The following is a 12,815-nucleotide window of genomic DNA, read 5'->3' as shown; positions in this document are numbered from 1 at the left end:
AAGTGAGCTTTCTTACTTTCCAATTTGGAAAATTTTTGTACAAACCTTCTCCGAGTATCCTCCTATTAAAGCTCTTGTGGTCTGGAGCTTTCTCGCCAAAGCGGTGCAGCTGGGTTGCCGTTCTTGCACAAAGCCGAGGGTGCTAGCTGTCGTGTCTCTGTATGAGATCGAAGGTGTCAGAATGTTGAAGACTGTTGGAATTCCCTAGAACTAGTAGTGAGCTCCAATAGAGGCATGTCGTACTTGTTCGCATAGTCCCTTTACTTCTCGGCGGTCAACTAGGTCGTTGGGAATCCTCCTTCGTGCTGTGCAAAGACAGCCAGAGATGGCGCAGGATCCCTATCTAGTCATCTCTGAGATCGATCCTCATTCCTATTGATAGCTCATCTCTCCAATATAACGGAACACCCCCATATCGTACTGTCTACACGGCGATTGAGAAGCGCAGAATAAATTGAACGTTTGGCGCAAGCCGTCGACGAGCACCCTTGAATTCGTGGACCATATAATCAGCAGGCTTGCATCTGACAGCATCTGCGATTTGAGTGGACAGGATCTGGCTTTCGTCTGACACAAGAACGACGGGATGATCAGCGATAACATGGTAGGTCGCATTGCTGCGGCAATCGATGGACAGGGTGAAGGCTTAATTAGAGGCGTCATTGAACCGCCAGACGTGCAAGGTCGCCGACATGCATCCCGGAAAGTAAAATTAGAATTGACGCCACCCGTCGAGTGTGTCTCTAGAAGACATTAGAGGGTAGACCGCGCGAGGCTGCATGCGCTGGTGAGAGCGAGGCACTTTGCAAGGTGGGTGGAGATGTCCCTTGGTACCTAGGTACTAGCCAACGCGGTAGTAGGCGCGCTAGTGGACGAAACAAGCCTAGCCTCTTTTTTCTTCCCGTGCATCCAGATGTCGGGTGCAGGTGGCTTCGATCGAGCCTTCCAATTACCATCACATCACGCCCACCCTACAGCTTCACCCGTATAATTTGAAATGTCCGGAGCGGAGAGTAACCCGAGGAAGCGGAAAGCCGAGCCCCGCGAGCGGCACGACGGCGGCGACAAACGAGCTAAGGTGAGTTCTTTTCTTCGTACCACTGTCAAAACTCCTCCCGTACTTGCATTCTTGGCTCCCCAGTTCCATTTTCGTCATGCAGCTGCAGTGAGATTCATCAGGCTGATCCGAGACATCAGAGCAAAAGAAATTGGGATATGCCCCGCAGGGACGGCAGTCAGTCTCGTACTATCAAACCCGGTGATGCGGGCATATGGGCAACATGCGCTATGAAGAAGGAAGCAAAATCTGTCTCTGATCTGCGGGATCTATTCCAAGAGGTTAGCGATATCTTGATGCTGCACCATCCGCGAGCGACAGTGCTGGTGATGCTGATTCATGATAGTACGCTACTACCCTGCACGGCGCCGCCGGTTCCAATGGGACGGCTGCAGAAGACAGCTCTGACTCGGAAGGAGGTGATATCGAAGCTGAGATCCAGAAAGAGCTCGCCGATATTCGTAAGCCGACTACGAAACCCTTGTTCACATCTCTCAAACTCGACACCCAGTGCTGTGAGGATAGCCAATCACACTTCCGACCGCTCGGGCTGACCCAAGAAAGTGATATTTTTTAGGACACGCTCACCTCTCGAACCTGTCTCCTTCGTACATAAGATCTGTCAAGATATTGCAGATGGCGCTCAGCCGAAAAACTTGCGCTATGTCAAGCGACTAACACCAATTACTGCGACCGACAAAGCCACGCCACAGGGTCTTGAGGCTGTTGCAAAACAAGTCCTTGCGCCTCACTTCCATGGATCAGATCAAGCGGGGAAAAAAGTGAGCATTAGCTTCTTCTATCAGATGATGTAGTGTCGTCGTGCAAAGATCTCCGCTAACGTGTGGTTACCCAAGTTTGCGATACGCCCATCGATCCGCAACAATAAGGAGTTTTTGAGAGATGGCGTCATCAATACAATCGCAGCTGCAGTTGGTCCTGGGCACAAGGTCGACCTGAAAAACTACGATCTTCTCATTCTCGTGGAAATTTACAAGGTATAGTCATACCCCACGTGGTGATCACACGTCTCACATGCACCGCATAATGAGATCTTGACAGCTGCTTACATCCGACAGAATGTCTTAGGTATGAGTGTGGTCGGTCCTGACTTCGAGCAGCTCAAACGTTTCAATATCGAGGAGCTTCGTCAGCCGTTGCACTCTGTCAAACCTCAGGTCGATGATCAGTCAGGGAACATCGAGAATGGACGTGTCTGAGAAGGAGACGAGTGGAATCGGTGCGTGGGGCAGCCGTCGTGGTGCTAGAACGCCTCGCGCAGCAATTTCCACAAACTGAAAAAATCTCCGATCGGGACCACCGTGGCTTGCATACGTTTGCTCGCGGGATGAGGCAAACGTCTAGTGGATCATCAGAGTGAGCACAGTAGCCACCTACTCATCGACCTGACATCCGGCGTGTTGCTACTACTCGTCTCCGAACTGCCGGGTGCATACTGGGTGCGGGCTTACATAGCCGCCACAGCAATGGCACACAGGCGTGGGATGTGTGGAAGTAGTTGACTAGCTACGTAAAATATTGGGCCGGGCGAGTTGAGGGCCCGTACAGACATGACACTGCGTTAATCACAGCATTATTTTTTGCACTGTCAAACCTACATCCAATCGTCTCTCAGATTCCTAAGGATATGCTATCGAAAGATGTCGGTCAATGGTATCCTTCAGCCGTCTCTCGGCAGAACCAATCATAATTCGCGATACGCGATATCCTCATCGGGTGCCTAGCCACTTGTGGGTATCCTTGACGAACGCTGAGAGCGCCAATCTGAACGCCTCACGCGTCCTTCTCCGCCTCTACATCCGCCTTCGCTAAACAATTCGCTTAGAATACGCCGCTTACTTACCAGTTCCGTACGCGCATGATAGACTTTTGCTTTTCGGCTGAGCAGTGCATCGGCGAGAGGATAGTCGATATGGCTCGGGGACTGGTTGGGACTTTCAGATGTGCTACTAAGTGTCGACTGTCATGCGATTCGGTATGGCCGAACCAAGGAGATGGCTTCATCAATTGAGATCTATCAGAGTCGGTCTTGCTCGGGCTGGCGTTACTATGCTTTTGTTTCCGACATTCGTCGGGACATTTTTGCGTTCAGATCGAGCATCCATGATTCTATGAGAAAAGAGCTGGCATTGACTTTGTTTGCGCAATCGTCAAAACATTCTTAATGCATAGCGATGTCCTCGACATGCAGCATTCAGTCAGCTCCAGGCCTCCACTATCGAATCACGCTAAGCTCCCCGCCGGAATCTAGGACGTCGCTGCTCGGCCCTTCATAATGCATCTTCCCCCACTGGATGTTGCAATCTTTCCCCTCACCAGTATGAGCCGTGGAACGTACGCTCTAAAGCCCGTTCGGCCCTCTTCGACCACTTCGTCTTCATCTTCGTCTTCATCAGCATCTTCGCGGACTGCTATCACAACAGTCGACTATCCCAGCATACAAAGAGTCATCAGAGCAGTCTTTCGGTCCTCAAGAATCAATGTTCAGCAAATTGAAGTCCAGCAAGGGTGCATACACCAGGTTTATCTCGCAAGACTTCAAGATGGCAGCTGTTTGATACTCAAATGCCCACCAGCTTATAACATCCGACTCCTCCGGCATGAGAAGCACTTCCTGGAGACAGAACGCAAAGCACTCGAGACACTGCACGAGTATACACAAGTACCTGTGCCCCAAATCATCAAATATGATAGCCATGGTGGACCGCTTGGTGCACCATTTCTTATGATGAGCCACATGCCTGGTCGCAAGCTCTCGGAAATCGCGCCATACATCTCGACCAGCGAGAGAAACTCCATCGACCACACACTAGGCACACATGTCCGCGCTCTGACTGCACTATCTGCCACCCAATTTGGTATGACACACCGTGTCTTCGTCAAAAAGGGCAGCAACTCCTGGCGCGAGGCTTTCTTTGCTCTCCTCGAAGCCGCACTACGCGATGCTGAGGATATGCTTGTTAACGCACACTCCGAAAGTATACGTTTCTGGGTTGGCAAACACGCACACTGCCTGGAAGAAGTTACCGAACCGCGCCTTGTAGCGCTCAATCTCTGCGACCCGGAGAACGTGCTCATCGACGAACGTACCAAGCAGGTCATAGGTCTTGTCGGATTTTCGAACGTCATCTGGGGCGACCCTCTCATGAGCGGCGGTATCGCGGATGGCAATGAAGCGTTCTTCGCCGGCTTGGGAGATTACCCTGTGAAGACTGGGGGCGCGAGGGTCAGGATGCTGATGTAAGTACCAAGTGCGGGTAATTAGAAGGCCGCAATGCTGACCGTAATAGGTACAAGACTTACCGGGCCACGGTGCGGATCGTCGCACACCATTACCGGCCGCATGACGGCATTGATGAGCTCGGTGCGAGACGAGAGCTGAGCTGTGCACTCAACGACCTCGCAGCTATCTGAATCGTACTAGCGAGGCAGCTAGATTCTACGAGCGAGCTCTCGTAGCGCCTTGCTACAAGCGAATCGAGTGCCGAGCAACACATTGTGCTATAAGAATGGAGTTCCGAGCGGAAGGGTATCGTGTTTTTGGGTCTCAAGTATTGGAATTCAAGGCGTAAGGCGTTCGGGTTCTGTACTATGAAACATTGAGTATAGTGAGAAAAACGCTCGCTGTTCACGCATGACCATCGGTTAATTGCGTGCGGCTAAGTGTAGCGGGCGGTGTAACGATGTTGCTGTACCGCTTAGATCGGATGCGAAAGGGCGCGCAAAACTGAGTTCCACGGCATAGAGTCGAGCATGGTGTAAGCTTACATTATCTGATATTCCCCTCTCCCGTTTGCAATCTTCAGGACACTGTCGTCCAAGTAGTTGAGTACATGTATTTTCAGTCGTCAAAGAAGCTGGTGGCCAAAACGAGTGATAGAAATTTGAAAGAAAGCGGATGCAAATACCGTCTTGACTCCATCGTACACTTTGGCAAATGATGCGAATGTGCAGCAACCAGGGTAAGCGAACGTTGCGATCCGAAGCAACATCCTGGCGCTGTAAGTCGCCCAATCTGAAGACACATGGATACGCGAGGAATATACCATTCGCACATCAAACCCACAGATTTCGAAGCGGACGTGGCTGATGTTCCGCCCTCTACGTTGATTTGTCTTTGTCGACACGTTAGCCACGTATCCAAGTACCTACGTACCTAAGGTTCTGCACATGCTATGAATCGGCTACCCTTGCGAGGGCGCCTGAGCCCACCACATGCCCGAATGCTCCTTCTCGCTCACCCCTGTCTCTGATAACGTACCTAGGTATAATGGGTAGACTGTAGAAAGGCACCCACCAATCATTCGCGTGCAGACTCGCTTGATGGCGCTGCATTGGGAGTAGCGTTCGAGAGGGGTAGGCGAAGATAGACGACGCGTTGCGGACCGATGTTCTTCGGAGTCGTAAGTTGCTGGAATCTCGCTACGCATGTAAGTGACGGGCGGCAGCGGCCTGGCGTAGACAACGGGGTAGGGGAAAGGCTGTAGGCAAGGCAGGGGTACCGAGGTATTTGTGTCGACAGGTAGTCGCACGCGGTGCACCTTTGAACAGTGACTCTTGAGATATGAAAACACCTTCGACAGCCGGCTAGAAATTGGACTGAATGAAACGACATCGGTCTTTTCCATCTTGAAGATGCGCCTCTACGAATGTTCTTGGACTAAAACTCTTGCTCACATCCCTGGAAGAGAGAACTTTGGAAGGTACTTAGGCATGCCTGCCTAAGCAGACACTGCTCATCCCATCTATTGAGACTTCATTATATCAGATATACAACATGCTTGTCTACATCGCGTCCTTCTCCCTCTCGGCTTTAGCGAGAGTCTAGCTTACCTAGGTAGTAGGCATTGGATCTTGTCCAGGTGGCCAAACCTCCAGCTACAATGTGTCTGGCTTCAACACCAGAACTTAATTTTTTTTTCGCATATGTAGACAAGATAAACGGGGTAATTGTTTCATGCTACAGCGCCTTCAGATTAATCACGTATGATTGGATCGATTTTATCCCTATCACAATCGCGACGCTACTCCCGATACAGTTAGTTAGCCCCCACGTGAAGAACGGGAGCTCCCACCCGTGAGGGGAACGGAAGACGCGACGGAAGGTTCGGGGCAGGCTTTCACTTCATATGACAATCGCGCGTCTACCTGCATTCTTTTACCTGGCGTTTCGACTGGTTCTCTGTCATGCGCAACGGGGATCCCAGATCCTGCCGCCCATTCGAAGGTTTTACGGAAGATCCCTCCACCGCGGCGCGTGCTTAACGCTGAAGTGTTGGCGCGAACCGCTGCAACAATCCCAATGTCCACCCGGGCGCTTAGCCAACTATGTTATTGCACGATAGCCTCAAGAACTCCGTGCATCCGCTATGTCGGTACCGGATCAAATATGAAAGTGGCATCAGCAGTGCTGTGCCGCAATCTATCTGCGTGGACGATCGATGCAGGTACAGCTTGAACAGCAGACGAAGATGGCTTAAGTAGCCTCTATGTATGCGCTTCTCTGTGCGATAACCTTGGATACAGCCACCGAGTCGCTGTGAGTTTTCTTTTGGGCCAACCCCGCTTGAGCGCACTTGGAGCATCTGTCGTTATGGATCGAACATTAGGAGGTCATGTGCCTTCAGTCCAAGCGGACTCGTCTGCTCAGTCTACGACAGATACCATGACTTTGGGCACAGGTTAGTAATCAATTACCTCTGAAGATCTAGGCGGCTAACAAACTTGCCAGCACAAGCTCCAACGGATCGGAAAGGGAGCTGGCTGCCATTTACCTTTAGATGGTATTCTCTATTGATCCCGATAAGTGCCACCGCCATCCTGGGCATAACAATATCGCTACTTGTTTGGTACTCGCAACACCACTACGGACTCGGTGCCGATGACGGATCTTCTGCAGTACTGTTTGGATGGCGCTTCACACCAACTCTGCTAGCAGTGCTGTACACACAATCCACGGTTATCCTATTTGAAGATGCCAAGAGAACGGAGCCGTTCGCTCGATTAGCTCGAGCACCTTCAGAAGGCGCCAGTGCCTACGGTACATTACTCCAAACGCCCAGGGCCTGGTGGGCTATCTTACTGGATATCGTCCTCAAGCGCAAGTCGGTCGGTAAAACCAGTTGGTGTCTCATCTGCACGGCTGTAATCAATGTGGTGGCCCTTCTCGCTATATCTCCTTTGTCATCCGCCCTTCTTACATCCGAAGAGATTGTAATCACCAAAGCGCTTGACATCAGCAGAAGCGTTCCTAGGATTGGTCTCCAACTGCCCATTGTCGCCAGTAGAGAAACCTATTTCAGAACTACGTCTGCGCTGATGAGGAATCTCTCTACTTCAGCATGGATAAAAGATACTTCTATCACCTTTCCGAATTGGCCGTCTACAGATACAGCACAACTCGGCCCCGATCTGGTATCAAGCTTCAACTCCTGGACGGCAGAGACAACGACAATACATGCGAACCTAGGTTGTCGGGACATGACGCTAGAAAGCGCTGATCTTGTGCCGATGGAATACAAAGAGTACGATATCATGGGCCACGGGCCATACAAGGGCGTAGAACCCATGGTAGTCTTTGCTTTAGCATCGGACGACGGTTGCAGACACGAAATAACCGTTCACCCTGCGGTTAATCTGGCAATGCGTGGAGGCTTGACATGGTCAAACACTTCTACTTTTTACATTGAGGATGAGCTGCTGCCCCTCGGTAGAATGCCGTTTCCCAGTAACGTCTCCTCGACCAGTCCGTATGCGCGCCACTATGCCTCTCCAGAATGTGCAGACCGGGATATCATCATTCTCAACACCCCGTGGACCAAGCCCGTCAGGTTGGAGCTGAGTGAAGCGGCAGGGACAGGACTTGAGCTCAACAGGACCTATGAACGCTCGCCTGACTTTCGCATGAAGGCATTGCTTTGCAAATCTCAGTATTCTATGGAAACACACAACACTTCTACTTCAATAGGCCAAGGCAAAGAGCCGAACATTACGTCCATGGAGTCGGACCATATTCAGCCCGTGTCAATCACGAAAGATATGATAGACATCCCTAAATTTGAAGAGATGGCACTACAAGACACTTGGAAATACTATTTTAACGCCGAAAGCATAGCGACTGATGCGGACCGTGCTCTGGGCGGCCAGCTTGGCCCTTACTCCGATCCGAACATGACGACCAACGCTCCAGAGTTCTTTGGGCTTGGTCCGCTGCTTGGCGCTCTCTATTCATTCAACGTTACCGAAATGTTGAACGACAGGGAGTTTGTTTCCCGCGCAGAAAGAGTCAAAGGAAGATTCTTCACGGAGTGTCTTCGCGAGGCCTTGAACGACCCCGACGTAACACGCGTCGAAGTTACAAAAGGGAAGGCAACAGTGGTCGAAAATAGAATCATGGTACTCCAAGAGATCGGAATCGCTTTGGCTACCCTCTTCTTGGTCTCCTTCTTGCTACTCATCATGGTATTTTGGGTCTCACGACTATCATTTCGGCCGCTCGACCTCAGCATGGACCCCGGCAGTACCCTTGGACATGCTATGTTAGTTCAATCGCATCCGACACAATCATCAACATTTCGAGAAGGTCATCGTATAGCGCATCACGATTTCCGCCAAAGAATAAGGAACGACACATTTTACATGCGGGATGGTGCTATACATACTGCAAGCAGTGATTGCCTCGCAAGCACATGTAAGTCAGCAATGCCATGTAATCGAAGCCGTGAGCTGATAAATGTCTTCAATAGCTCCCACAACCACTAAGTCTTCAAGCTTTTGGCAGCCGTTGGTCATCCGACTTCGTATGCTGTTTGCTCTTTCAAGCTTTCTTATCCTGATCCTGGTTGCGGTGTTAGTACTGAACGCTTTCTCTGCGAGATCTCGACTTTCTCAGCTTGCATTCGTTTACGAAGCCGATGTTTCTAAGTTGGGCTTGAGCTTCTCCACTTTTGCTCCTATATCTATCGCACCCACAGTTGTCAGTATTGTGATCGGCTTGTGGTGGGATCAATTGGATTCGACATTCAGAATCCTCCAACCCTATTTTGCGATGTCGCAACGGCCAACACCCATCACCAATGGAGCGGGTCTTACGTACCGTTCCAAAACCTGGGCTGGTGCGGCTATCAAAGCCGCCCGCAACAAGCATTGGATGCTGTTCCTAGTCGCTACTGGAAGCGTTCTCTGCCAAATTCGTAAGAATTTCATGATCGATGGTCTTCTAGCTTGCTGACTTCAATTTGCCAGTCACCGTTTCGATGTCAGCGCTCTTCGAACGACAAGCTGCGAACGTATCGCATCGAGCGATTATCGAGAGGACGCTGGAACCTCGAGAGATACCCATTATAACTACGGTGAAGACCTACGAACAACGAATGGGTGCAGCTATTCCGGGTCTGCCTCCATTTGAAGTACTCAACGATCTTCTGCTGAATCCGCCTAAAAATTGGCTTCCCGGCGCTGCCATTCAGCTATCACTCAATGGCACTAAGCCTTCTTGGACTCAAGATGGTTGGAGTTTCATACCCTTCAATCTTACCAGTATTTCCCAAGTGGATGCCAAAGAAACGATAACGTTTCCGAATAACGTAACAATCACAACATCTGCTCTACGAGCTCGGCTAGAATGCGAGCAAGTACCCGAAGTAGCGAACACATCGACATGGCTCATTCATCCCGATGAAATTGATTCCCAGGTCACACCGACGGATCTGGAGGGCCTGGGAAATTACTATTCCTTCAATCATACGATGTTTGGCGGCAGCCCGTCAAACACTTCAGCATTTGGCACCAGCGCTATGCTGTCGTGTTGCTCAAACGGAACCAAAGACGATCCGGACTCAGCAGTGATAGGATACTGGTCCCCAGTAAATGTCGAAGAGTTTCCAAACGCAGACAGTCAGTGGCCGGTTCCATTTGTTACGAAATGGATCGTTGGTAAGCCTGTAACAGTACCAGGCAGAGACGAGAACCAAGGACCAATGCTGCTTTTCAAAGATGTACCCGATTTACAAGCCGCTCGTTGCATGCCGATAGTGGAGACGTCAGATGCCAAAGTGGTCGTGGACGTGGAAACGGGCATGGTCCAATCCTATGAGATCATCAGCCCTGTCGGCCCTGCAAAATCAGCATGGTCCGAAGTGTTTGTCCGACACGCGCCGACCCATGGCAACGCAACGCAGCAATACGACAAAAAATACCGAGGACCGTTGAACGTCACCACGAGTTATGGGGTCTTATTCATGGGATCCATGTTCAAGGCCGCTGACCCGAATCTTGGGCCAGAAGGGACATTATTCATGGAATCTCTTCGCGACAATGCCTTCATCATGCGCGACGCTGAAACCGGCATGAACATGGACCTGATGACATACAGCATGTATAGCCTCGCCAACAAGGATCCGCAGGCTTTGCTCGACTACGCAACACTTGTCACACACGCAAACCATACCTTCCAAACTTTCTTCCAGCACTTCATCAGCAATGGTCTATCTCTAGAGCAAGGCGGTTGGGGGTACCAAAAGATCGGCGACAACAGTACACATGCGTTAGGAGAGCCATTGACATTGGATGGCAGGGTTCTTCCGCGACGCAAGTACGCAAGTCTCCACACCAATCGAACAGTTGAGGCACTGGTATCCCACCGAACCCAGGTTCTTCATATGAATGCAATCGCTACGTATCTGTCGGTGGCAATAATCATCTGGCTTATAGGCACTACAGCCGTAGTCAGTTCTCTACAGAGAAGATGCACGAGTCCCTTGCTTCGAGACGTGCAACTCATCGCCGACGTACTTGTACTTGTCGCAGGGAGCGATCATCTTTCGCGATTGGTAGAAGAACGAGGTGTAGCACTAAAGAACGCGAATGACGTCAAAACCATGCTAGGGTGGTTCAAAGACAGAAACGGAGAGGTGCGTTGGGGTATTGAGGTTGTTGGGGGCAGAGATGCAGCAGAGTGGGTAGACGCCCCAAAGACCGGTTGGCATGCGCAGGATGGTTCGAGGCGGGGTTGGATTCCATGGAGAAAAGCGCAATCGTAGTATTAGAGAGGAATCGTTTTTTTTTTTACAACTAAGCTATAGTAGAGGCAACAAACGTGGACACCGAGCCCTAGGGAAGGTAGCGCTAGATAGTCAAGAGGTATGTATCTGCCGAGATGCCGTCTCTACGTCGACCGTGAAAGCCGGAAATAGCGAGAAGGTAGGCAACCCTAATAACTCTACAACAACATCTTTTAAGAGAATTCTAAAAAGATAGAATTATTCGCAGTAGCTTACTCTATATATTAGATTTTTTAGATTTTTTGTGTGTCGCGTTGTTGTGCAGAGAAAGAAGATAAGGTTGTGTTGTTCTAAATCTTACTTCTGGCTTTTACGGTCGACCTAGAGTGTAGAACAAGAAAAGATGTAATTGTTCTATAGAAGAGAGAGGAAGCCCTGTATAAATAATACTAGAGCAACGCTAGTGCTAGCGTAGGTAAATTACGTAATAAAATTCTAACTAATAGCCTTTCTAAAACCTATTATAAAGTAAATATATAAAAAAAAAAAAAAAAAAAAAAAAAAAAAAAGAAAAAACTAGTTACTAAAAATAAGACTACTTTAAAGTATTATACTATAGTAAGAGTAGTCTATATTAAAGTTATAAATATTACTTAGCTACTTACTATAGTAGAGCTACTATATATAGCTATTTTTACTTTTATATAATATAGTATACTTAAAATATAAGTTAGTCTAGATACTACTAAATAAAGTAATAAGCTTTTTCTTCTTATAATTCTTAAGCTTCTTCTAGTATATCTAGTATAAATAAAAGTTTATATATTTATTTTATATCTTTTTATACTCTAGAGTTATACTAAAGTTAATAGTAAGCTACTTAGAAGTAAAAGCTTCTATATAGTTAGCGTCTTTATATAAGTTCTAAAGAAAGTAACACTATAATATAATATTTTTATTAATATTAGATATATAGAGTAGAAGTAGTTATATATAAGTAAGAGTATTTATATAGTTAGTATTTTTATAAAAGTTTTAGAAAAAAATAGTTTATAAAGTAATATTTCTACTCTTATTAGATATATAGATTTATAGTAAATATATAAATACACTAAGAGTAAGCTAAGTAAAATACTATAGAATAAGGCTAAGAGTTTAGTAAATAGCTTTAAACTTTATTATATTAAGTAGCTTTATAAGTATATTAGTAGAATTATTCTTACTACTAATCTACTTAATTAATATAGTACTATTTTAGATATAGTCTTAGAGAAAGTAGTAGTATATATTAATATATTTACTATAGTAGTAAAACTTAGAATTCTTAAAAAGCTTAATTATAAACTAATTATTAATATAAATTAGAATAGTAAAGAAGTAAATACTAAGGCCTAAGTTATTAATAAAGCTTTTAAGCTAAATAGCTTTCTTAATAGCTTTATCTAAAGTAATATATTTAGCTTTATAAGTAAATTATATAATAACTTTCTATTTAGTAAAGGCTTAGAAAATAGAGCTATTAGCTAGTATAAATATATAGCTAGTAGTAAAGTAATATAAGTTCTTATATTCTACTTAGTCTATATCTATATATCTAATAAAGCGTAGTTTCTATCTAGAATATATTATACTAATATCTTATATTCTCTTAATATAGAAGTAGGCGTAAGTAATACTATTAAAATACTTTTAAAAAGAGTTTACGTTATAATATCTATAAAGAGAAGTAGTATAAG

At 47.3% G+C, this 12,815-nt stretch overlaps 3 protein-coding genes across 3 annotated transcripts; all 3 read left to right on the top strand.

Moving 5' to 3' along the window:
* Nucleotides 1-997: 997 nt before the first annotated feature.
* On the top strand, nucleotides 998-2,277 carry J4E88_005584 (uncharacterized protein; the record flags this gene model as incomplete). Its single annotated transcript, XM_049399219.1, has 6 exons — nucleotides 998-1,078; nucleotides 1,198-1,338; nucleotides 1,404-1,572; nucleotides 1,622-1,839; nucleotides 1,915-2,055; nucleotides 2,137-2,277. The coding sequence occupies 6 exons, from the start codon at nucleotides 998-1,000 to the stop codon at nucleotides 2,275-2,277; spliced, it is 891 nt and encodes a 296-aa protein (XP_049255010.1).
* A 1,121-nt stretch (nucleotides 2,278-3,398) lies between these two features.
* Nucleotides 3,399-4,322, top strand: J4E88_005583 (uncharacterized protein; the record flags this gene model as incomplete). Its single annotated transcript, XM_049399218.1, has 1 exon — nucleotides 3,399-4,322. The coding sequence occupies one exon, from the start codon at nucleotides 3,399-3,401 to the stop codon at nucleotides 4,320-4,322; it is 924 nt and encodes a 307-aa protein (XP_049255009.1).
* A 2,349-nt stretch (nucleotides 4,323-6,671) lies between these two features.
* Nucleotides 6,672-10,741, top strand: J4E88_005582 (uncharacterized protein; the record flags this gene model as incomplete). The annotated part of the gene is made up of 5 exons (XM_049399217.1): nucleotides 6,672-6,759; nucleotides 6,810-8,616; nucleotides 9,104-9,270; nucleotides 9,323-10,670; nucleotides 10,729-10,741. The coding sequence occupies 5 exons, from the start codon at nucleotides 6,672-6,674 to the stop codon at nucleotides 10,739-10,741; spliced, it is 3,423 nt and encodes a 1,140-aa protein (XP_049255008.1).
* Between the last annotated feature and the right edge of the window lie 2,074 nt (nucleotides 10,742-12,815).

This window comes from Alternaria novae-zelandiae, assembly GCF_023758075.1.
Source record: "Alternaria novae-zelandiae strain BMP 2774 chromosome Unknown scaffold_10, whole genome shotgun sequence".
NCBI classification, from domain to species: domain Eukaryota; kingdom Fungi; phylum Ascomycota; class Dothideomycetes; order Pleosporales; family Pleosporaceae; genus Alternaria; species Alternaria novae-zelandiae.
This window is presented reverse-complemented; position numbering and strand designations above follow the sequence as displayed.